At 28.8% G+C, this 27,762-nt stretch overlaps 1 protein-coding gene across 1 annotated transcript in view; it reads right to left on the bottom strand.

Annotated features, from left to right (window-relative positions):
• Positions 1-26,383, bottom strand: part of LOC123291118 (trissin receptor-like) — a 97,123-nt gene extending 70,740 nt beyond the window's left edge. Inside the window, exon 1 of the mRNA XM_044871583.1 lies at positions 26,194-26,383. Within this exon, the coding sequence (XP_044727518.1) occupies positions 26,194-26,383 (190 nt within the window). The remainder of the gene's footprint in view (positions 1-26,193) is intronic.
• Positions 26,384-27,762: the final 1,379 nt, after the last annotated feature.

Here is a 27,762-nt window from a genome sequence, read left to right as displayed (position 1 = left end):
GATCAACCATCACTCTTGTTATTTTATGGAAACAGGAAATTAGATAATTTAATATTAATTATGAAATATTTATTAATAATAATAGTAAGTGCCTATAATAATATTTAATAATAAGTGCCTATAAAACTACATATTTATGAATCAATATAATTAATTAGCTACAATACCAACAACAGCTACATTGTCAATATTAAAAGCCTAACCCATATTCAAAAATTTAAATGAACTAAAAATGTGTTTTAGATGAATTATATTTTCTTCATTTGTTCGGTTTTGTAGTTAGACATTAAAAAGGTCGATAATTTAAAATAAAAAAGTTCAGAAATATGGTTTAGGTATTAATTAATTTATGATCAGGGATAACATGAAGAGGCTTTAGGATAACATTAAGAAGTTTTATGTTGCCTTAAACGTCTCAAAAAAGCTGATATTTTTCGAATAATAGTTAGTAAGTGCTTGTCCGTGTTTAAAAAGATGACTAGCGAAGAATGAAATAAACAACCAACTTATGATGTAGTCTAGTCGATATTTTGAGGTTAGTGGCTGTTAGCGTTAGTGGAATAAGATCAATGAGAGATAAGAATCAACAAGTCATTACAAGTTCATTGTGTTAAACCTTACATATACTTGTCTTAAAATTTCTTGTTAATTTTTTTCTGCGCTTACTGTTACTTTTCTGTAACACAAATAAGTTTTGCGTTATTGACATATATATTTGCAATTGTATGATATATATTATCTAATAAAAAATATTATAAGATATTATTTACGTCCTTGGTCACTAATGAAAGCACTAAGGTGCAAAACATACACACATTTTGACGACTCGTGCCTTGAATCAGGAAAAACAACAACAAAATTAATAAGACAAAGCCGACAAATGATTTCTCAAAGTTTTCTGCAACTCCCATGCATGTTGTTTAGAATTCCAAACAAAGCTTAACTTAAATCTTTTCCTTTATGGTAAGCCCTGGACAGTGATAGACTAGATGAGTTACCGACCTATCCACTGTTACAGTTCCGGCAATAATCATGATACACTGGTGGACCTAGTCGTTCAGCTATCCAGCCGCCTAGTCAGTGTCCTATAAAAGCCGTAGCAATTTTGCTTATAGACGCCTTTTGAAGCGAGATAAAATCCTTGAAATGCCTAGGATCGTGCTCCTATCATAACTGTCTTGCAGGACCACATGTACATTCCTCCCTCCATCTAAGATTGGCCTTGCATAAGATATGGACGTACAGAAACGGCTTGCAGCTTGCAAAGGAAACTTGAGGATAACTATTGATGCTGGTATCTAACAGCCTTGCAAGCTCATTGGCTGCAGAATTTCCCTGTGATTTTAGCGCTAAATATAGTAATATCGGTCCAAAAACTTCTTAATAGTCATCACTTGATACACACTACATACTGATCTGGTAGCTGAAATGATAGCCATAAATCTGAATTTTTAGAGTGTCTCCCACAACCTACTTCTTCAGAATTCTTCATCTCAATTCTATGTAATTCTATGAAATCTTTCACACCTTTTTATTGTATACACAGACATATTTTTAATTTTAATATACCTATTCGTTAAATATTTACCTTATAAGTAATAAATTAAATATATATGAATGTGTAAGACAATTGAAAATCGCAATTAAATTTGGTTAATGCTAAAACATTGAATTAATAATTATTAAATACAATAAACATGAAAAGCTTTTGTTTACTGTCATCACCATAGTGTCAATCATTTAGATCAGTGAGTTTAACATTCTATGTACTAAATAATATTCCTACACAATAAATGTAGGTATACATAAGATATGTGTACAACAAAAGCAAATATTAACATATAAGTAACAAGCCTTGAAGGAAATTTATACACTTATAAGCATCAAACTAAGGTGAATGATTTTCAATAATTAATAATTATGTTAGTACAAAGAAAATAGAACATTTATTTTTGGAACAAATAGTCACATTGTAAAATAATCCTATATTTTTAATTAATAGTCGTATGAATTAATTTAGTACAATAGGGTACTTTCGGTAGTGAAAAATAAGATATGAAATTGGAAAAAAGTTAAAATTTATGTAAATATATATTTTCTGATTATAAATATATATATATATTCTGATTTCGAGTCATAAAAGCACATTTTTCTTTTATAATATTAAAATTAAAAATCGTAATTTTTAAACTGTATATCACGTGACCTAAAACGCGGACAAGCCCTGATGTGATGTCATATCGGTATGAACCATAGACCATCAGTTAGTTCAGTGTAGACAGCTGGGTTTAATATATCCATAGATAATAAAAATTTATACTTATTATAATTAGTTGTCTATGAATATATCTGTCATACTTATCTGTGTTATTTCGTAAAATGATACCGATATTACGTCACCTAATTGCATGCCCGCGTTTTTGACAGTTTAAAAACGCTTTAAAATTTAATTTAAGTTTTTGGCAAGAAAGCGTGTGTATTTTTCCGAAATAAATTTTTGGTGGCTTTTTATTGCAAAATCTAAATTTTGATGTAATTTTTCAAATATAGTAGAATGCCCTATTAGGTACTAGTAGTTATATCAAAGTAAAATCAACTCTAAAAAATGAAATTTAAAAAACTAAAAACACGCTTGTTTCTTGTTCTAAGTATATATGTATAGTATGGTTATTGGTAGTAGATATAAAAAATGTATAAAACTGATGATGTCCTATGCATGGATATGATATTAGAGAGTTACATACAAACATACAAACATAGATAGATACAGGTGAAGCTAATATAACGATGTTAAAAGGTTAAAAATGCATAAAGCAGTTTAGAGGCTTCCTGAACAATACTATAAACTTAAAGTTCGAAATACTTTTTTTAAATCTTTATTAGCAACCTTATTTTTACAGAAAGATTTTCAAAAATCACTGCTGAGGTGTCTTTGCTAGTAGTATCTACAATAGGTACATTGATACTGTATCAACATGTTCTTAAAGTAACTATAAATAAGTCGTATGGCTAAAGTCTGTGTTACTTTCCTGCGGCTTTAGCGAATTTGTTGTAAGTAAAATAATTTTTATAATTTTGGTATGCTTCTAAACTTCATATAAAATTTAGGGATAACGTTTCAACCCTCTGTGCAAAGCAGCAAGGGATGATAAAATTTTTTTAGTATTGCGAATTTTCAAATTTGATTATTTTTTGCAGAAGAATAGTTGTTTGAAATTAAAAATTTGGTTCCTGTGGTTTCCAAGTGAACTAACTGATTCAACAATAAAATGGTCTTGTAATATATGGTTTCAAATTTCACTTTAGTCATAAATTGCCCGAAAACCAAGTTCAAAATTGGTACTCTTATTTTTCGTTTTATTGTACTTTATTCAACAATATTCCATCATCAAATCATGGCACCATAGTTATGGTACTCAAACCTTATATAATTGAATATCTTTCAAATTCAAGTTCAGGGTAATTTTTTCAAGTCCGGGAAATTAATATGAAAAAATACGGTAGTATTTTTTAAATTTTCAGATCCTTCGCTTGAAAATAGCGAATTGAAATATACTCTTATAATAAATCATATTACTTTTCTACATGGTATAATATTGTTAGCGGAAATTCCATTCTCGGTTGCTACCGGTCATTGCTCGGGACTTTGCCTGAAGATAAACTTATGTCATGCGAAGTATAAACATCGTAGCAAGCAAGCTGTGTAGTAGATACCAATTTGAAACCATTTTATAAAAGGGAATAATAGGGGATCGGGCTAAATTTTTTTTATCACTTCAGATGAAGAATTCTCACTTCACGAATTGAAAAGTGAAATGGGTTTTAAAAATATTTACTAGTATGCAATATATGAACGTTTAAAATTCCTAATTAAATTCTTCGTTTTTTAATCATTTTTAGTTTCACTTTCAAATTTTGTCATGGTATCAAGTCTAGTTTGTCACTCATAAAAAACACTGGACCGAACTGGAATGATTTTTCTGCGAATGGCCAATTTTAACGTGTAATTTTGAGAAAAATTATTATTGAATTTCTTACCGTACAAATAAACATGATCTCGATAATTATGGGTACAGGCAGGAATAATGTGGATTTAAAACAATGTTGAATTGTTTAAATTATATCGTTATTTTATTAATGGGAAAAATATCGCGAGCTACCACATCACACATACAATCAAGAGCACAGCTGGTGGAAGTGGAAAGAAGCAGGTACCATACATGAACGAGGTGGTAATTGGCATAATTTATCTAGAATGTTGTTATTTATAGTTGAAATGAATAATTAATATTGCTTCCAATATGATTTAATAAATATTGTATTATATTTTCAATTAAAAACAGGTGTAATACATTGAAAAAGACTAATTGAATTGGAATTTTTAACATCAATTATATTTGGTATTAATTTAATTGAGGTTACTATGATTAATTTATTGTAAAAAGCTTTTAATATGAAACGTTCGCATTTTATCTTTCCGCACGTTTTCGAGTCAAAAACCAATCAAACTATATCCGATTATTCAATGTAGTGATTTGCAAAAGCAAGACCAAAACTATATTTGACAGTAACCATAGTCATTGTTGTTTTTTGATACAACTCTTGTCTTGATTTTCCATTTAAGCAAATTGGAAGTTAATACCAAAGTTATGAAGAAGTGCTCGGATACACATGTTTTAGTAATATTATTAGGCCAAAATGCCCCATGCATAAATTAAAACATTTAGAAATATTTTGAACAACTATAGGATCAAAAACGAATACTATTACTTGTAGATATTGTACCGAATTTTCAGAAATATTGGCTGAGCGTTTATGTCAGTCATTAAAAGTATTCTAGACTTTTACAATATCGGATTATACTTTTGAATTGCTTCACTGGGAAAATGTATTTTTGATTCAAATTGATTTTCAGTTGTCTCAACTGCGCAGCGGAGTTGGATAAGGCGAAGAATTGAGATATTCCATTAGTAGTTCATCCTATATTAATTTACTTTAATAATTATTATTATTGATTCCAAAAAAAAAGATTCGTTGTGAGCAATTACTTTTTGAAGTAAAAGCCAACCATATCCTCAGTTATAAATTGATTCATTGACGTAAAGGTAATAATAGCCATGTAATATATATTATATCTATAATAATGTATCCCGGGTCTTTACCAGTTGAATCGCCATTAAATTTTGAATTTGAAAAAAGTAGCAGTATAAATATTGAACATTTTTCGCCAAATATGAAATTTTTTCTCAAATCATTCGCCAAACTTGCTACGTGCTATAAGGAATTCTGTTCCGAAAAAAAATAAAAATTATGGATCAAGGTTTGAACATTCATTCAACATTCCATAAGAATTATACGTATAATGTTGTTCCCGGCATGCCAAATGGGTATACTTTTCGGAGTAATGTGGAACTTTCCTTTAGTGGAACCTTTATTTTTCATTGTTTATTGATATTTTGCTTTAGTATACATTAAGAATTAATTTTACAATATATTATATTATTGAGCGATTATTTGAGACTGACATTCACTGCTAAGGACAAAAAGTTTGTAAGTAGTCAAAAAGTATTGTTTACTATTGTTTAAAAAAATATGTAAATGAAAATCTTTTTAAAAAAAGATTAACTTCAGTGAGGTGGAAGGACACTGTAAGAGACTTTTATCAACGTTGGTCGTACTATTTATTGAAAGTGTTTCTATTCTACAACTATTTACTAAAATAACGAATGCGTGATACATTGTCAAGATATACATCTGTATGATGTATTAATCATCAAATGGGCATGGTTATATTTCCTGAGCGCCGTTGTTATAATTTTGTGGAAAAAAAAACAGTTCAATCATCTGTCATATTAAATTTCTTTTGTTCTGACAAAAATAACCATCATTTTCAGCAATGATAACGCCCTATCGGCATGTAAATATTGATTTATTGTTAATTAAAGTGACCAGGCATTTTTTACGCTGTATTTCAAGAAGAGTATATGTAAAATTGTAATGTTTCATCAAATATAGGCGACGAAACAGGAAAAAAGTAAAACCTATACAATATTCAGAAGTACTGTTTGGCAAAGTACTGGTTCGATCCGCAGTATCTATATCGAGATAAGGCATTCTTAATCCTTACCTGTTTTTAATTTCGAAAATATCTAGATTAATTAAATAAAATTGAAATTTTTTGGCATAATACAGGTTAGTAAAATACAGTTTGAGGTCTAACCAGAAGTGAAACGGACGGTCGTACCAGTAAACGAAAAATTCACACCGATCGTCTTCATCAAAATATATTTTATTTTTTTTATTTAAATTTGTTTGATTCTGATGACATCGATAAGTTAAAAAAATCGATATTTTTGTTAACACAGGCAAATTTTATCCGATTTTATTGGAACCCCCTTATTTTGGGCCATTCTTTTATATACCAGTTTTTCAAAAGCTATCACAACTGTGCTTCATTCCGGAACCAGGACTCCAGTACATTCTTGAAACCTATTAGAGCTAGGTTAATTTTGATCACAAATTTAAAAAGTTTAACCCAAATGTAGTAGGATCCCATATCGTTTATCAAAATTGGATAAAATTTGTATGTGATAGGACAAAATTAATTTTTTGGATTCTGATGACGACATAAGTTAAACAATTCGATTTTTTTGATATCACAGACAAATTTGATTAGATCTTAATGGAATTTTTTTTAAAACCCACTAATTTTTGGTCATTCTTTTCAGCTGTGATGTCAGTTTTTCGCTAGCTATCACTTATGTGGCTAATTCCGGTACCAGGACTCCACATTCTTGAAGCCTATTAGAGCTAGGTTAATTTTGATCACAAATTTGAAAAGTATGATCCAAATTTAGTAGGATTGCATACTTGGTTTATGAAAATTGGGTAAAATTTGGATGTGATAGAGAAAAAGTAAATTTTTTGGATTCTGATGACGTCATTAAGTTAAAAAATTCGTTATTTTTGATAACACAAGATTTTGATTAAGTCATCCCTTTCAGCTGTGATAGCTACCACTTATGTGGCTACTTGCGGAACCAGGACTCCACGTTCTTGAAACCTATTAGAGCTAGGTTAATTTTGAGGACAAATTTGACAAGTATGACCTAAATTTCGTAGGATTACATACTTTGTTTATCAAAATTGGATAAAATTTGAATGTGATAGAGCAAAATGTTGATTTTGGAGATTAATCAGTTACTTATGCGAAATACGCCTGTATCATCTGGGAGACTAATGAGTTTTAAAAAATTTTGACTTACTCTTATATTAAATATTATCAGTATACGAATTTTCATCAAAATTGTTAGAGCCGACCCCGATATATTTAATGGCGCTATGTACCCCCGTTTTGGCCCTGGATACTTATGTATCTATTTTGATGTTAACTTTTCGATAGTTCTTTTTCGGTAAAATAATGTTTTAATTAAAAATGTTTAAGGTCAAATCTTATATTGATTTTATATGTTAAATTCCTCCCACAGGATCTATTTAATATTCCCAAACATTATGAAGATCAACATTTTGAACAGAATAATAACGATAATGCATAACAAACAAACCACATAATAATAATAATAATTTAATAAATGACCCTTGTATCATCAATGTCACAATAACACGTACAGCAATATTATATCAAAATAAGTATGCAAATTAAATAGATATACTTATGAAATTAAATAAAATTATTAATTATCACTAATTATATAAATAAATAATAAAGGTTTGGTTGTTTAAACAAATTATTTACCTAATTGTGAACAATAACATTTTCGAAGCAAACAATAATTATGATAAAATACAGCTATTTTTATCATTTTATCAGATGGTATATTTAATTATAGTGTGGGACGTCACATTGTCATGGTTTCTAAAGAAAAATTTTTGTTTAACCTTTCCACCGCATTTTCTTTTATTTTGGAAAAATATTACTTTTTTTATATAGGACCAAAATTCTTCAATGCTTGTCTTAGTTTCTCAAATCCTGTTACAAACTAACGTTTCTTCCTATTTCAGAGGGATGAATTTTTTAAATATTGAAAAACAGTCCAGATATAAAAAATTTCATATACACGAGGCAGCCAACGTACCAATACGGCTAAAATTTATTAATATGCAAAATAAGTTAGGTAAAATAATCTTCGATCCAATTGTTTAATATTTTAACATACCAGTTCATTACCCCTTAAAAAAAATTCCAAAAAATCGAGACATTTTTTTATCTCCAATTTCGATAAAACTCAGTATATAAGGTAATTTTGACCCAAAAACTTCAAAAATCGGGTGCATTTGATGACTGGTTTAATAGTTTTTGAGATACGGACTAAAATCGATGCAAATATTGCGATATCCCAAAAACTCTGCATCCAATCATTAAATTAACTTGATTTTTATACTTTTTGGATCAAAATTGCCCCATACACCTTAAAAAACAAAATTTTGTTTGCGTTTTCTCGATTTTTTCAAAGGGGTACCACTTATATATAGATTAAATAAAAAATTTTAAAAAAAAAACACAGTTTTTCCAAAGTATTAAGTTTTTACTTCCGTCTTCAGTCCCCATGACTTTTTTTTAATATTTTATACATTGAAGTTTCTGAGGGTTGAAATGATTATACATTGTAATTAATTGTTCTTGCATTTATGAAATTCGAATACTAAAGTTTGACAGTTGCTTACAAAAAATATAAGCAATTGCAGCTACATGTTATTCATGTTTTCAATAAGTTTATGCAATATAACACAAATGCAATATAAAGTATTTGGTTTTCATTACCGGTAAATTATAAGACAAAGAGTTCTTATAATATTAATTTAATGACTTCGTATTCATTCAAAAATTCAACATTAGACATAACAGTTACAGATTTGAGTGAATGGTTCGAGGCTCGGTTGATGTAATATTTAACACCCACTTGGCAAAAACCCTCAAACAGTGATTATATTTTCTTGTCATACACGAACTTATTAATGGCAGGGGCTTAAAAATTGAATTTGAAATGAACAGAATAAATATAAAATATAATTTTATTCTCAGTAATTCAATTGAGCTCTTGTTGGTGGTATTAAATACCATATTTACATCGTATCCTTAAAATAAAATGACACAGTCACGTATATATAAATTGTGCTTAGTAATTATCATTGTTGGCATTGTGAATGAAAGTAATGTTCACCTTGAAATGAATGAAACCTTGAATGAAAAAGAAACTTTTATATACAGGGTGGACCATTTTGTCATATGTCGAAATCTATTATGATTAATATCTCGTTTTGTAATAAAATAAAAGTTGCCGAGTTTGATGGGGGACATCTTGCTCTGTTTGGAGCCAAATAATACTTTAAATTAGAAAATTGATCCTCATAAAAAAACTAACATTAATTAATAAAAACATTTTTTCGAAAATCGTTAGGTTTCGAAGGAACCTAACATTCTTTCTTAGGGGGGTCATTAAAGGCCACCTTTCCCTATTAATGAACCGGATCAACGATTAGAGGCTATGTAAAACATTCCAAATTATATGACATTAAATGAGTGGTTATAAATAAACAACAAGAAAATAAATGTCAGATAAAAGTTTGTCAAAATTAAGTTTGTTAAAATAAAACGAGTAAATGAATAAAAATGAAAACCTTACCAAATGAAAACTGTGGCCTTTTTTTTATAGGCATAACTTAATTTACTTTTTTATAATTATTTTATTTAGGTTTTGCTGCCTAAAATATTTTTCTATTGTCGTAAGTTGTTTATTTATTTAGAGTTCAGCATATTTGTTTGCAACCGCAATTGTTTACTCATTACTCAATTGTTTTCTAAGTCATTTTGCATTACGTATAAGCTCGGGTATTAGTTTTATACACGTACAAAATTTCAACAAAATCGATCCATCCGACTAGGAAGAGTTCAGTGATTAACATTTATACACAAGAAATATATATAATAACTAGCGGCCCCGACGGACGTTGTCCCGTAAAAACGTAACTCCAATTCATGAATACCTATACTACGTTTAGCCTGTCCGCTAAACCCATCCCGCTAAACCCCAATTTAACTCCTATTTATTGGAGTGGCCTGACCTTCGACCTTTGGCCTGACCTTTGATAGTAGAGCTCGCTGCGCTCGCATATGGCTCTAATAAATGCCTATTGACAATACCTGAATACTATTAAAAATACATAGTACACATAGTATACATAATGTGATATGATTTATATGCGCTCCCACCATTTAATGAAATTTCATTTTTTTGGTACGGAGCCCTCAAAAACAGTTGTACTGGACCAAATTGAATCTAAATCTAAACCATTCTCGAATCTCCACGAACACACACAAAAAATTTCATCAAAATCGGTTCAGCCGTCTAGGAGGAGTTCAATTACATACACACGCACACAAGAAATATATATATTAAGATAAGTTATGATACCCAGTGTTTATTTGCAATAATTACCTACACGAACAAAAAAGTTTAAAAAAAAATTGTAAATACGTTCATGGTTGTTACAAAATTCAAATTAATCAAGATTCATGATGTTAGTCTCAAGTTATATTTAAAAAAATGACAAAATTAAAATAATTATTTAAACAAGCTTTTCGTGTAAGTGCGACACTTATAGTGTACACGTACACATTCAACACGATTTAATTATACAAGATTGTAAAATTCAGTTCTTTAAATGTTCAGAGGATAAATTTTTATTTAAGTAATTTTTTACAACTTTATTAATTATCAAAGTTTCCAGTCTCTTGATATTAACAGAAAATTTTCAGTTTCTGCGCCGCATTACGCAACGATTAATACAAAATCGAGATCGCTATGATATTTCATTCACGAATTGATATCGCGAATAAAAAAATGTCTCAAAACACATATACCTCATAATTAACATGTAGTCTTGATACATTGGTAAACTTGGTCTTGATACATTTTCAGGACTAGGAAAGGCAAAAATATATTAAAAATTTCGATTTTTATTTTCGGACTCATTACAATAACATTTCTATACTGAGAAGTTAAAGATCAGTAATCTTTTGTAATAATTGTAAGTCACAATTTATTTTATGAATTTTTTTAATGTACTTAATAGGGAATATTATAATGACTGGACATTTCAACTAAACGATTGTTTTAGTAATTAATATCTTTTTAATTACTAAAAATTAATTAATAAAAGTACAAATTCAGTGAGGGCATTTAAAAATTTCTAAAACGGAAATTCAAATTTTTATACGGACGTGACATCAAAGTACGGGTTTGTCAAATTTGTTGACATACTATATGATATTAATTTCTTACAGTTTATATGGTATTTCATTAAATTATACTATTCTACGGCTTTTTATTCGAAAACTTAATAATAACGAGTGTAAATTCTGTGTTGTAAATTCATTTTTTTAAATGTAAATTATACATTGAACTGTCACCATTTGACAGATCACGTACTTACACGTCATCAACAGAGAGCGCCAAAAAACTGCGTTTAAATATCTCATAATTATAATGTATTTTAAATACTTTTTTACACTTAAATACAGCAATTTTAAGCAGTATTTATATTTTTTTATATTGTTATAACGGTGTAAACAATGAATTCAAAATATAAAAAAATACATGAATATTCCCTATTCCTTAATACATTGATTATAACAAGAATATATTTCATAACCACGAGAATTGTACAATCATAATAAATATGTCTCCCTCCTCTACAAAATATAAATTACCCAAAAACAAGAAAATATTCAATTTCATGTTTACCTATAATTTTACACGCAACCATTTGAATAATAAATAATGATAAAAAAAGAAACAGATTTATCTGTGGTTGGTCTGGTGGTAACATTTTTAGAAAAAAAAAAGTTTCAAATTATAAAAAGAAAAGTTTTGTGATTGATTAAAACAAAAGGTAAGCAATTTGTTTGTTGTATAAATATTTGAACAAAACAAATGATACAATTTAAAAATATGTACCAAGCAAAAAACAATTGTTTTTTTTTCGTGTTCGGAGAGGTGAAGTATAAAAGTAATCTGTTTTTTTATACCATGTATATGAAATATACTAAGATATACTAAGTTTAGTCCCAGGTTTGTAACGCTTAAAAATACTGGTACTCTGTCTAAGTCTAAGGAACACATACCATGTATTCTTCAGTAATAAATGTAACCGTAACTCATTGAGGTTTTCTAAAAACTTCCATACCTTTCAAGCCGACCACATAATATATATTGACCACTTATACCACAGAGACCTTGACCACTTTCGCTTTTCGTTTAAAATTATTTTAGTAAAACTTTTCAAATGATATTTAACTAACTCTTTATTTTATAAATTACTAGCTTGATACCCGCCCGCTTCACTGGGCTTAAATGTGTAAAACATACCCTCCGCCTATCTTGAACTCACTTATCCACAGCTAAAATATATGCACGTTTTCCATTTTTATTATAAGTGTAAAATAAACTTAATTTATTGAATATTTCAGAAAAGATGGCAATGAACATGTTTTATATTTACTATTTTTAATTGTTAAAGAAATCTTTAATTTATGATGATCATAGATGGAGCAGTAAAATGTCAGAATAAATTTAATTATTATTAATATTATTTTTTTTTTTATATCTTTATGAATTATAGCTTATGTGTTATTTTGATGTATGAGCTCTATTAATGTACAGTCAAATTCATTCGCTAGTTTTTGCGTGAAAGCATAACAAACAAACAAACAAACATTCTTAATTTCACATTTATAATATATAGGGATATAACTAAAATATTTGAAGGTGCTGACTTCATGAAATAAATTTAAAAAATTATAATTTTATATTATAATTTATTTTTAGAAAAAACTCAAATGAAAATGAATAAAGAAATATTTCTAAAGATTTTCTTTTACCACGTGGGCGCGTTATTTTCAAAATATAATTTTTCAGGTTTAATATGAATGACTTTTCTTACGTTAAATTTTTTCAAGTATAGAAATTAATGTCTTTATATTAGTTAGGGTTGAAAATAATAAAAGACAGCTTTAATTAGTTTTGTTTGGTGATAGAAATTTGTTATTAATTTTAAAAATATATGTAGCTTATTTTTGAAGTTATACTTCTTTTGGCGCGTTTGGATGAGAGTGAATTTGTGAGCTGCGCGCGCACGAACGACATGATGAAGTTAGCCACAGAATTGAAATAATAAAAAAATATATCAACACTGAATATAGTTACAGTACAGTGTATAGTTACAGTGTTTTCAAATATTAGAGGTTAATTTTGTAAGTATAATATATAGATATATTTCTAAAGAACTTATTATTTTTCTAACAAATAATCAAATAATAATAAAATTTAATTATTTATTATTTATTATTTATTACTTTAGATAATAATATTTTATCATTTTGTGAATCGAATCGAATAATTTTAATCATCTCTTTTTAATTTATATTACAGATTACTTGACAAATCTTTAACAAAATCTTTTTGATTGATTTTAATATTTATTGTCGATTACTACTGCATTTGACTTATTTTAAATTTTTTTCATACGCCAAAGAAGTATAACTTCTAACGCGTGTACATAAGTACACACACTCTTTTTTTTTAACTCAATATATTTAGTTCAATAAGCTTTATAATAAAGTTTTTCCAGTAGGTAGTACTTACAATTATTTCTTTAAAATGTACTCAAAATTTTTTCTCTTAGAAGGAAGTCTTTTATGAAGTACTCTTTTATTAAAAATATGAATTTTAACGTCGTTATTTTGTTCTGGTGTAATTTCCAGGAAATTTTGTCGCAGTATGTAAATTTCCACTTTTACAACAGTGATTGTCAAATTGTGCTAATAACAGGACTAATTTTCAATGACCCAGATCAGTATATAAAAGTGACGGTAATCAGTGGAAAAAGCAAATATTCAGGATTTCTGGATTAATAGAAAAAGTAAATATTCTAGAAGACATTAAAAATTGAAGGCAATGTCCCTGTAAATAAAAATGTCCCATGTTGTCATGAATATGGAAGCTAAAAAGTTCTTTAATCTAAGGATGGCTGAAACTGATTGTATTGCTTAAATCAAATTTTACAGTAAATAAAAATTTCATATGTGGACAAAAAATTTTCCTTATAAGTTTTAATAAAAATTTTGGCTAAAAAAATAGTACGTCGAATTTTACATTAACTAGCAAAAATGAAATAGTTTTTTTAGACAAAACTTGGAAATCGAAAGTTGGTTGAGTTAATTTAAAAAAAACAGGAGGTTTCCAGAGGATTTTCTTGTTAGCGGTTTTTCCAAACAGGTAGAAAATAATAAAAAAAATGCCTAAGGATAAGTAAAATATCGGGAGGCTATTTGAAAAATCGATTATTTAGAAATTTTGAGAAACCTGAGAGGTGTTGAAAATTGTAGAAAGAGATAAAAATGACTTCAGCTTGATTTATGAAATATTTTAAATGGAGATTACTGGATCTAAAATCCAGAAAATAAAGTTGATTTGCTGATCTTATAAGCTGTTCCGTCTTCAATTGATATCTTCGTCATCGACATATATTATTATCTTATATATTTAAACGAGCAATTCTTGTATATATATATATATATATATATATATATATATATATATATATATATATATATATATCAAGGATCTTGGAAATGGCTCCAACGATTTTCATGAAAATGAGTATGTAGGGGTTTTTTGGGGCGATAAGTCGATCTAGCTAGGTTTCATTTATCAGAAATGTCATTTTATCCGTCTTTTCATGAAAAATTCATCAGACATCTATTGGTGTATAACGTAGTTAATGAAATACAATGCAAATTATAACATAACAAAAAGGAGGCGTTTGAGTAGTCTAAAGTGAAAAATATGACTCTTGCTGACATCTATTGGCGAATAACCGAGCAAAGCTCGGTCATCCAGATATTGACAATTAAACCTTACTCGGACACAAAAAACTTAAAATCGTATTTTATAATCCATTCCATTATTTGAAGCTATAGTTGGACATATCTACGATCGTTAGATCATTAAACTGGAATAAATATGCATCAAGGACTAACTGTTAAATATCAAACAGGAAATTATCTTATTAAATTATTTGTTTAAGAAGGCCGCCCGTGATTTTCTGCATATTTTACCTTTGCATGCTCTGTTAGAGAATCATTCTGTACTTTTACAAGAATTATCATAACAAAAAATAAAAAGTCTATGACTTCTACATACATCGAATTATATTTTTTGTATCGCTATGAAAATGATAATAATTTGTTACGACGAATTTAAAAAAAAAAAAATAATAGCGAGTAAATGTTTATGCTCTATCTTATCATACAAACTCATAAATTAATGTCATAAAAATGTGTTTGTCTTGTGTGATAAAAAAATAATTCGTTTAAAACAGTAGAAAAAAATAGTAACCTTTATGGTAACGCGTCCCTAAAAAACCTATAAACTGAAAGATTTACATTTAGTCGCCTGTTTATGTACATTCATGAAATGAAAAACCATTTATTCACTGTTTTAGTTGGTAGTACCCAAGACTAAATTAACATTTTTAGTAATATTAAGTGAATTTCTTCTGAAACATAACGTAAAATCGACGCTATGTGTTTTGAGCTGATGATGGAATGACACCAAAAGGTAATATAACTTCTTACACGTCAAAGAAACTTTCGTACTGAAAACAATCATCGTATCAATAACCCTGGAGTTTCCACTCTTACGTCGACATTTTGCTTGTCAGATCTTTCTTGGTTACAAAATTCGCATAAAAAATCAGTGGATAGCTGTGTATATCACAGTTTTACCTTACCTTTTCAAATGGCCGTTATTTTTACTCACGGTTTTTGCTCGAAACTTTACGTTAAAATATACAGCTAGACTCCAGGTTAGCATAAGTCAAATTACTGTATTTGTTTTCTTACGACTGTGGATACAGCTGTGCTACATTTTTCCATACTTTTCGTTCATATTATTAAGTGACACTTACTAAACCTATTGACTTTCATTAGTCTGTGAATAGAAAAATTTTTCACCAGATCGAAATTTGGTCAAGAGCTTTTTGTTTCTTTTTTTTTTCAGCTAATTCAGGATGTCAAGTGGGTTGCAGTCAATCATAAAGCATCCTGTATAAAATTATTGAAATATATGTAAATAGTGAAATTATATGACTATTACTAATATTGTTGTATCATTTGCTGAAAAAAATTCTCTAAGCTGATACAACTATCAAGTTAGGTACGACTTTTCATTTTTGTATTTTGCTTATCATAAATTCCTTAAATTTTTTATAAGCTATTAAATTAAATTAACAGGATGAGAGGTTGACTGTTATAAATTAAAGGTTAAAAGGTATACCAAGATAACAGGTATAATATTAAATATATAAAAATAGAATTTCGAAGAAAATGATACAGTTTTCAAGTTAGTATGGTTATAGTTTTTATTAATTGAAACAGCCTAGCCGCTACCAAGATATCCAGTGTAATAAGAAACGATCTAAATAAATTTTTTTAAGAGAGTTTCGATCAAATTTCCCACGAATGATGTAGTTTATTAAGTATTCCATAAGATTTTAACCCATACCTCTGAAAGTTCTTGAGTATTTTGCATAAAATAATTGTGCAATGACATTTTACATAAGAAAAAGTTTATCTATGCGTTGATTTTTTTACTCAAACCATCAATATCAACATGAAAACTTGTATTGTAGTTCGGCATGTTAGTTAGAAAGAGGGTATGTAACTGCGAAATTTCGATTCTTTTATACCCAAACATATAATTGTATAATTGTTCAAAACGCATGAAGCTTTTTGATCTGCAAAAATTATTCGATGAACTGATTTTGTTGCTTAAAGCAAAGGTAACTCACGCAGAGATTTCAATTTTCATATCTCTCATCTATATGTATACAATACCAGTTTCTCAACGAGTCATTCTGAACATGAAACTTTAATTGAATTTGGGTTATACATATTACAAAGTACTACCACAAAGTGAAGGGTGGAGATGGCGGGAGGGAAGTGCTTTACTTTATGAAAATTTAATTAAGATTTTCGTGTTCACCGGTTTAAAATCTATAGAAATGGTTATAATAGGGTATTCGACTATATTTGAAAAAGTACCTACTCCAAAATGTTGATTTTGCTTATAAAAAGCCAGCAAAAATTTATTTTGGAAAAATACACACGCTTTCTTGCTAAAAACTTAAATTAAATTATAAATCTTTTTTAAATTATCAAAAACGCGGGCATCCAATTTGGTGACGTAATATCGGTATCATTATACGAAATAACAGATAAGTTTGACAGATATATTCAAAGACAACTAATTATAACAAAAATAAATATTTGTTATCTATGGATATATTATACCCAGCTATCTACACTGAACTAACTGATGGTCTGTGGTTCATGCCGATATGAAATCACATCAGGGCTTGCCCACATTTTAGGTCACGTGATATACAATTTAAAAATTACGATTTTTAATTTTAATATTATAAAAGAAAAATGTGCTTTTATGCCTCGAAATAAGAACATTTAAGTATATTTTTACATAAATTTGAACTTTTATTTTTCACAACCGAAAGTACCCTATTATTCTGAATATCAAAATGTTGTCGCTAAGGAAAAAAATTGTTTTACATTCTTGAGATATTCCTACCGCTCTTCGAATGTATATAAATTATATAAATACAATCAATAAATTCTTCATTTGATATAATCAATGACATTTTTCGTCGGGATAGAACAATGGAACCATATAATTTTTTAAATTTTTTTTTTTTTTTTTTTTTATGTGATAAAATTCCACCACAAAAATTAAATTTCTACTTGGTTTCATTCAACAATTAAATTAAAAAATTGTTATTCAAATGAATAATTAACTCATTCTCACACAGTCAGAGCCAAAAGTAATTATATCTGACTAATCAAAAAGTATTTGATATTGAAAAATTACTACAATCACAAAACTAATATCCCGACTAGAAATTGTCCCAGTACTTATATTGGGGCCCGCTTGGGATTTGTTGGGGCATGGCCCAATAGGTCTATCCCAATTGGGATCCGATTGGGAACCTTTTGGGATAGCCCAATGTAAAAATAGGTGATTTTATAATAGTTTTTCCCAACTGGGGCCTATTTGGTAACTTATTGGGAAAGCCCAAATTAAATTAAAATAGATCTATCCCAATTGGGATCCAATTGGGAACCTTTTGGGATAGCCCAATGTAAAAATAGGCGATTTTAAATAGTTTTTCCCAACTGGGGCCTATTTGGTAACTTATTGGGAAAGCCCAAATTAAATTAAATGATAAACACAACGGTTTAATTGTTTGAGTGGGACCTGGTTGGGAACACGTTGGGATAGCCCGATGTAAAAATTAAATAATCTTTACTCTATTTTTACCGGATTTTGAAAAATTTGATTGCTTTGAATAAAGCAAATATATATGTTCTTAATCTTAGTACAGTTAATTGATCTAAAAAATTTCCTACTTTATTAAAAACAATCATAATTTTTCAATTAATTTTTTTTGTTTAAGTTATTTTTTTATAGTAAGTAAATAGTTATGAATTTAAAAAAATATAATTTCCCTAAAAAAGTTTTAATTCAAAACGCTTTACTTCACTTTTAACTCTGTACTTTGAGTATTTATAAACTTTTCGTTTTTTACATAATCTATTTTTTTCTCTTAATATTATTCTGTTATTCCTATTTCCCTTCTATTTGCATCAAAAGTATCAGTTGTTCATTTTTGAATTTTCCGCGTTTTATTTATTTAAAACATTTCACCAGATGGCGCTACGAGAAGTTTTTTATTTGACATAATAAAACACTGTGATTAACAAATGATCGAGTATGAATCGAAAATAAGTGATTTTTTATAATTTTTTTTTGTTATTTTAATTTATAAAAATTCAGCATCATACTATATCATAAAATTTTTTAAGTGCATTTACGTTTAATTGAATTTTATTATTTTGACATATGTGTAAGGAACATTTTGAGGTTATGTAAAATGTGAACTTGGTCGTCTACGAACCAGAAGATGTGAAACAACTCCGCACTAGTTTTTATTCAAGTATACAAGGTAAAAATTTCGATCACAAGTTATATTGTAATTATTAAAAAAAATAGTTCTTTCATTAATAATTTTTTTTTTAAATTATTACAGATGTCTTTATTAAAAAACTAGCTTCCAGTCCCGAAAACCCACTAGACGATAAAGAAATTTTGAAGGCAATGACAGCAGTGATACAAGGTGCTCGAGATTGGGATGGCCATCGTCTTCTTCGTTTAAAAAAATGATCATTCTATTGACTGGATCTATTGTATTTTTATAAATTTATAAATAAAAAAATTTGCTTAATAATTTCCAGTATATTTTTAATTTGAAGCTATAGGCTACATCATGATTGTATTGATTAACAAGGGGCAAATGATTTACAATAAGGTAAATTAAGCCGGAACAGACCGGGATTATTCGATTGGGAACCCATAGGGCTTGCACATTCGGGAACCTATAGGGACTGCCCAATCGGGAACCAATAGGGAATGCCCCAACGGGCCCCAAATAAGTTTCTGCGTTACAGCCCAATTTGGGTTCCCAATTGGGCAACCAAGCTGGGTCCCAAGTGGGAGCACGTGAAAATTTCTAGTCGGGATATCTTCATGGTAGAAAATAGTCATACAGACAAAGAGTACGACCACAACAAACTGTCTTCTTGAATTACCGTCAATTGAAAATTGTTATGGTTTATTTATAAGTATTGGCACGAGCTGTGATAGTCACTGGTTTGGTATACCGATTCCTCTCTTACCAATTACATATGTTCCTATGCATCCGTCTATCCCTGAAAAAAGTTTTAGGTACTCTTTTGTAGGTACTATTTTCAGTGATCGTACAATTTTGCGTGCTTTTTTACAAAGATAGGGCTTGGAAATTGATTTTGTTTTTCGAACCAAATTCAATTTTTGTGTTTTTAAAACCTAGCCGATTGTAGATAGTAAGTATTTTTTCACTCACTTATATTCATCTGAACGTTTTTTCGATTTTTGAAGTTACCAAAACATTTATGATCTTAGAGCTAATTCTACTATCTCTATATTGGAAATACAGACGTGGAATATCTTATAAAAAATTGATATTGTTGAACATTTCGCTGCTAAGTAATTCATGCGTATCGGAATATATATTTCTTGTTCAGAGCAGTATCCCGGATCTATTCTTTATCCGAATTATTTTCCCGTTTCCCTTCAAGGTCATGTATACCATGGCTTCTTTCTAGACTGTGGACTGCGTATATTATGTGTGTTTGATGATACACGCATTTGTATAAATATTTTCTGGACACAGAAAATCGTACCAGATACCAGCTGGTGTTGGTGTACTTCCAATTCCATTAGTTTTTAACATTCAAACCATAATATTTTACTATGTATACCATAATTTTCCATGGCCGTTAATGTGTTTGTCTCAAAGTTTTCTCTAAACTGTAACAAAATTAATATTTCTGGAACTTCCGCAAAGCTTGGTAGTAATGTAAAGCATAAAGGCCATGCCTATACTAAATCAAATTTAAATCAAATTTATTTTAAATCAAATTTAATTTGTATGAGTTTTTATTTATAAAAAAAATCATAAAAATTTTAATGAATAGATACAAAAAAAAACGTTTTAAATAAAAAATCTAATTCATTTTTTGTTTTTTTAAATTATTGTTTTGAGAATGAGGGTAGGTAGGCACATATACAGAAGGTAAAATATATGGAGTGAACTGAAGGAAAGAAATAATTTTGATGATTTTTTGTGTTTTATTATTCAGACTTATTACTCGAGATAATGATAAAAATAAATTATATATAAAGGTAATTTTACGACCTCGTATTGCCTCTCAACGTGCTTTTTGAACAAAATGGCATTCAGTGAATTTACAATGAGCCACTCAACCCAGTCGTTTATTACAAAATTCTTTGTTAAAAGTTTCAAGCTATGACTTTCTTGTGGCGTGGAAAATTGATGGATCAACCTCGACTATAGCAAAAGTCTGACCTTGACGACAATTGACGCATTATAGTCCCATTTCTCATAAAAAAATAAAAATACGTTAACCGAATGAATAATTGAAATCTCCCGTAAATAACTTTTACTACCGCTGCCTTGTAGCGTAGAAAAAAAAACAATCGACTCACTATCGTCTCATTTGTTCACATTTAAACCAAACATATTTTCAAATATGAAATAATTCATAGTAGTCAGCGTGAACTGACGTGTATGGCTAACAGGGGCGTACGGACGGTAAGCGGCCCATCGGGAACTTATATTAGGGTTGGTCCAATGCGCAACGGTTTTTCTGACCTTTTACTAACGTTACGCGGCCGATCCATGTATCTGTTTTTCAACTTTTCAATGGAAGTTTGTATGCATTTTATCTTATCAATGATGCAACACAAATTTTATGGTAATATATGGCTAAAGACATATACAAATAATAAACAAAATTGTTAGTCTGTGTTTTTGGTTGATTTTTTCTCTCTTGAATCGTTGTAGTACTCCAAATATTCTCTTTACTAATATACTAATTTCACGATACATTTGATAGATGGTAAAAGTTCCCAAAATTCTCAAATTCGGTGATAGATTCTATAAAATTCAGTTATATATTCAATATTGCCTTCATGATTTTATAGACAGCTATTATACATTCAAATCAATGCGAGCGTTCGGAATATTTCAAACTGAACAAACTGGTTTGTTTCCTTATGCATTACGATTTTTATTACGAAAACCAATGTTTCTTTTTTCCTCAACGGCGTCAAGAGTTTATCTTTTCAATTAAAACTTCTTTTCGTATGAAATTTTATGTTCCTGAATGCCATTATTATTAAAATATTTTTAAGTACGGCTTTTTATGACCAGCCAATATTCGCGTACAAACATAATAATCGAAAAAAATATCATGAAATTGTAATGATATAACTTTTTATACTAACTTATACAAGATGATTCAAGTTAAAACAGCGGTGATTTTATAGACAGCTATTATACATTTAAATCAACGAATATTTCAAACTGTACAAACTGGTTAGTTTCCTTATACATTACGATTTTTATTACAAAAACCAATGTTTCTTTTTTCTTCATCGGCGTCAAGAGTTAATCTGTTAACGCTCATTTTATCATGTAACATAAAGTTTTAAAACTTTAAAGACTTATTCAGTGGAAAAATATTTTCCTTTTAATAAACATTTTTCATTTAAAACTTCTTTTCGTATGAATTTTTATGTTCCTGAATGCCATTATTATTAAAATATTTTTTTAAAGTACGGCTTTTTATGACCAGCAAATATTCGCGTACAAACATTATAATAATCGACAAAAATATCATGAAATTGTTAAGATATAACTTTTTATACTAACTTATACAGAATGATTCAAGTTAAAACAGCGGAAGGATTTCATCAACTGGTAGATAACGTCAAAATAATGAAAATTTCTCAAAAAATTATTGACAGCATGTATATTCTAGATACATCATAAAAGATACGTTCCCTCCCGCAATATATATATATGGAATATTACCTAAACGGTTTCTGAGATAAATTGAAATTTTGACTCGCAACACCCCAAGCATGGCTTATTGCATAACGGCATGATGGCACACTCGCATATATATCGCTGATCTTCGTAATTTATCATCGAAATCCTTAAACCAAGAAGGACGTCTAGCGGGAGTAGTCTTTTCCGCGATTTCATTTTCATCAATATAAAGCTTACCATATGTTACAGAAAAACTTGTAGAGGGTACACATAGCAAATTGCCAATAAGAAGCTAGTACCTACTGAAGAAGAACATGTCAAAACATACATATGTTATTTGTGAGGAAAAATATAAAAAGAGAGCGCTCGGGAATTAAAAAACAACATACTATATCATAATGTTTTGTTTTTATTTCAAATAAAAAATTTATAGGGACATTGAAACCAGCTGTACCACCCACCTTAAAGATTATTTGTAAATGTCCTTTTTTTTACAAGCCGAATTCGCCTAACAAATAATGTTTAGTGTTCTATCAACCCCTAACTCAACTCGATAGTTGAACTAGGATTTCATGTTGCCTACTAATAGAATTTGATGTTGCAAGTCGCATTTAGGGAATTAAATTCCCTAAATGAAAAGATTTCCCTAAATGAAAAATTTGTAAAAAGATAAACGAAAGATAATTTTTTTTCAAATATCTATCTGATTTAAAAATCACATCCAATTATGAGTTAGGACTTGAAACTACGTCCGATAGGAGGTCGATTTTATGTGCTATCAAATAACACACGAAATTACATATAAGGTGAACTCAATTTGAATGACCCTATTTATTTTTTATTTAATCACCCGTTATAAGTTTCTACATATTTTATTTACATACATGATAGATTGTTGTGAAAAATTGTATTGGAATTTGAAATTAAGAAAAAAAATGAAACATATTTAAGATTACTTTTTTTTTTATGAAATGGTTCGATGAAATCCTCATCTTGCAGATGAAAAAGTATTATGAAAGACATCATGCCAAAAGTTTTCAAATCAATTTACTTAGGTACATATAGAATACTATACCAGTGTATTAGGTATATATGTTGTATAGATAAATTCATATCATCTGTATGTTAACTTTAGAAAGATATTGACATACATTTGTGAATCTTTTATACCAGGTTGATCACCTAACGCTACATTTATTTCGATTTTATACTATCATGTTCTACTCTATTTTATTGCGGGAATTTCTGATTCAAATAGTTGAATAGCCAAATTGAGATGCTAAATGTAATAATAGTTAATTTTAAATTGGCTTAGATCAGATTATGATTCTGGACTTTAGAACCAAAATAGTCTATAACATTAGATAGATAGGGCGAAATCGTTAATATTGTTCGTGTAGTTAATACAGAGTATCGCATTTAAGATGTAGATACTATCATATTATCGTTATTATACCATGCATATATGTAATATGCAAGGTATACTAAGTTTAGTCCCAAGTGTGTAACGCTTAAAAATATTGATGTTAAGAACAAAATTTTGGTATAGGTGTTCATAAAATTACCTAATTAGTTTATTTTCGAATGTTCGTCCGTCCGCCCGTCTGTCAAATCGATAAATCAAAAATGAAAAAAGATATCAAGCTGAAATTTTTACAGCGTACTCTGGATGTAAAAAGTAGAACGAGTTCGTAAATGAGCAACATAGGTCAATTGGGTCTTGGGTCCGTAGGACCCATCTTGTAAACCGTTAGAGATAGAACAAAAGTTTAAAAGTAAAAAATATTTCTTATAAAAAAATAACCAACTGTTGTTTATTTTTTCGTAAATCGTAAATTGTATTATATGGGAATATCAGTTATGTATGTGTGACATGAATTTTTCGAATTGGTAATTTTTTTGTAAGTTTATTTGAATACATAACTTTATTCATAATTTAGGAAATATTTGAAATATTTAATAAATTACTAATAGTTTTACATTCCATAGTACACTAGTTATAAAACAGCTTATATATAAATTATATACATAAATTTTTTGGTAAAGAACCTAAATTTTTGAAAATAAAATACAGCCCATACTACGTGCTGATAATGTAGCATTTTGCAGATGAAATAATAAATAAAATCGGACAGAAGTGTTAATCGGGCAGGAGTTTTCCAAAAATTTGTTGATGCTAAGAATTGTTAAATACATATTTTTAAAAAAACCAAAAAATAATGAGACATGTTAGATTCATTCTGTGTCCACTGGGTAGAAAATAAAGTGCAATAAATAAGCCGGAAAATAACATCAAAGGTGGAAAAGTGGTGGAACAGCTCCGATTTCAAAAATTTTTTGTGTACGTGTTCCTTAGACCTTTAGGAACATTCAGCCGCACTAATCTTGGCATTACAAAAAAAAAAAACTGAGAAAATTAGGGTAGTTTTTCCACCCCCAAAGCACTCTAAATAGTAAAAGTGAAAATAAATCAATCTTTCACCTCGAAAGATATCTCCCGAGTGTTTTTGAGGTCACAGATCATGAATTCAAGGGGAAAAAGCAACTGAATACGGTTGCAAGCCCATTAAAACTACCCCTGGAAGTGATAGACAAAAACTTTATTAAATTCAAGATTTTGCCTCAGAAATCGTCTCTTGAGGAGCTTCAGGTTCGCTGTTCAAAAATTCAAGGTCAAAAAGCAATTGAGGATGGTTTCAACCCCATTAAAACTACCCCTAGAGGTTTCGACGATAAAAAATTTCCAAAATTCTGATTTTTACCTCAGAAATTGTCTCTCTGCGGTTTTTTAAGTCCTTGATAATGAATTTGAGGGCAAGAAGCAACTAAATGTAGTTCCAAGCCACCCTAAAAGCCACCCCTAGAAGAGACAGAGACAAATAAAAAAATGAATTTAATGTTTTCAATATTTTTTACCAGATTTTTTATATTTTTCATCAGAGATCAGACAGTAAGCAGCTGTAGAGCACTTAGTCCTGTGTCAATGTCAAACCCATTTTATGTGTTGGAAATAAAGGTTTTCATGTGTCAAGGTAATAACGATTTTCATTTGAACTACACAATGCTTTGAAAAATAATAATCGAATAAAAATGTGTATACAAATAAATTATTAATATAAATGGAATGTAGAAAAATGGAAACATAAGAATAACTCAGAAAAAGTTACTTTTTCCTTGATCTTGGAAAAATTGAATTTACTAAAGGAAAGCAATCTATTTATTTATTTCTTTAAATTTTTACGTTTTAAAATATTTAAGCGAAATTAAGTTTAAACGCATTATTAATTATTTGGAAATCAAAAGTTTGTGATTAAGAAAGCCTTGCTTAAGCCAAGAAGACACAATTTCAAAATTTTTATGAGGAAACATTTATATCATTGTTACCATTTTGTTTTGTCATTTTTGAAAGAATTTAAGGTCGAAGTACATTAAATGACCTTGTTAAGTGTTTCATAATCTTTTTTTAAATCAAATTTAACCAAAATCTAGCAATACCTTCACACAGTATGAGAGAAAATACTTCTTTATGAGAGAAAATAAAACTAGTGTTATATTTGTAATTTAAAAACTCCATAACAAATGGCCGACACTACATTCAGATGTCTTTTTAAATAGAAATGCAATTCTTGTTTATTCTTAACTTACCGAAAAAACAGCAACAAAATACTAACGAATACAATGTAATGAATAAAACACGTATTCCAGTACGATCAAATATATAATCTTCTTCTTCGGAACCATCACCATCTAGCCCTGTTAGATCGTCATCATGAAAAATGTATTGCGTCTCATTTGTAAAACTAAATGATAAATTTAATCTGGTACCATCATCCATAATTCCACTGTTGCGCTTGTGTGGTCACTACTGGTTGAATCTGAAAAAAAAAATATTATAGTCTATTTTATTCTGTTCGTTCATAAATCAAAACTACTAAAGTGAACTCAGTTGCCTCTTTTCAGTAGGTAATTTGACAGCATGAAATATAGGGTGTTCTATTATTGACTGCAGAACTTTCTGTACCAAATTTGGATCTGAGGCCCAATTTACGAGATAATTATACCACTCTTACTAATTAATTAATGAATTAATAAAAAATACATTCCTCAAATCAAATTCCAATAAAACACTACTTAGAGAGTGGATGTGTTTTATCATAGTGGAAGAAGTGTCTTAATGCAAAATAACTACAAACAAAAAATCTATTAGGCTATTCATACTATTATAAAAACTAACACATATAAATCAAGTTTTATTGATATCCCTTTCTTTGTAAATTAAGTTTTGTACAAAATCACTCGTGCGAATATCACATATGTTAAGCATCTATTTGATCAAAACGGACCATAAAGAACAAATTTCAAAAGTCAACATGTCAACTTAAAAAAAGCCACCATGTATATCAAATAAATCAAACTTTTCTATGCTTATCTGCAAAATATCAACCCAAGGTAATTTGATTCACATATAGAACTTGCAGCTTAACTAATCATTGTTAAATCACTAATAGCTCAGCTTGGGTAGATTTTAGCAGGATTAATTTAGGTTGGCTGAATGACGAAATTTACAAAATAAAGGAACTCCCACAAAATATTTTCAATTCGTAAAAAGTATAATTACGACATAGTATTTATCGATTACAGTTTTCAATTGAATATCTCATACATCTAATCGTATGCAGTGACAGGTAGTTTTCTATATGGTTTTTTTGTCTGCACATAAAATTTTGATTGATTAAATTTTGTAGTAACATAAAAAACTTAAATGAGCTTTTTATTCAAACGCTGCTTTAAATGACCTTTAATAAAATTTCCAATCCCATTTATTGCATGGATACAATGGATCACAAAAAATTGTGAATATTTTATGAGTTTATATAAGGCAAAGCTATTTATGACGTCATGCATATATAAATTATCTTAAAAGCATTTACCTTCTTTTTCTTAAATGTTTTTATTCATTCCACAGCGTACGAGATAATGCTTGAAGAATAAATATTTAACAAAAGAAAAACAACGACCTATAGGTACTTGATTTTCTTCGTATTTTTTCTGTATCAAAGCTTTTTAAAATTCAATAGAGCGAAGGATGAACTCACAATCTTATAAAGAATACAAAAAAATTACGCTTATCATTGTGTTTTTGATTTAGATAATAAAAATGGGAACTTAAACTTAACCTAGGAAACTTTTTTCTAGAATTATGAAAAGCCCAAT

The sequence above is a fragment of the Chrysoperla carnea genome, chromosome 1, assembly GCF_905475395.1.
Source record: "Chrysoperla carnea chromosome 1, inChrCarn1.1, whole genome shotgun sequence".
Taxonomy (NCBI): Eukaryota; Metazoa; Arthropoda; class Insecta; order Neuroptera; family Chrysopidae; genus Chrysoperla; species Chrysoperla carnea.
The sequence above is the reverse complement of the archived record's forward strand: the minus strand, read 5'-3'. Positions and strand labels throughout refer to the sequence as shown.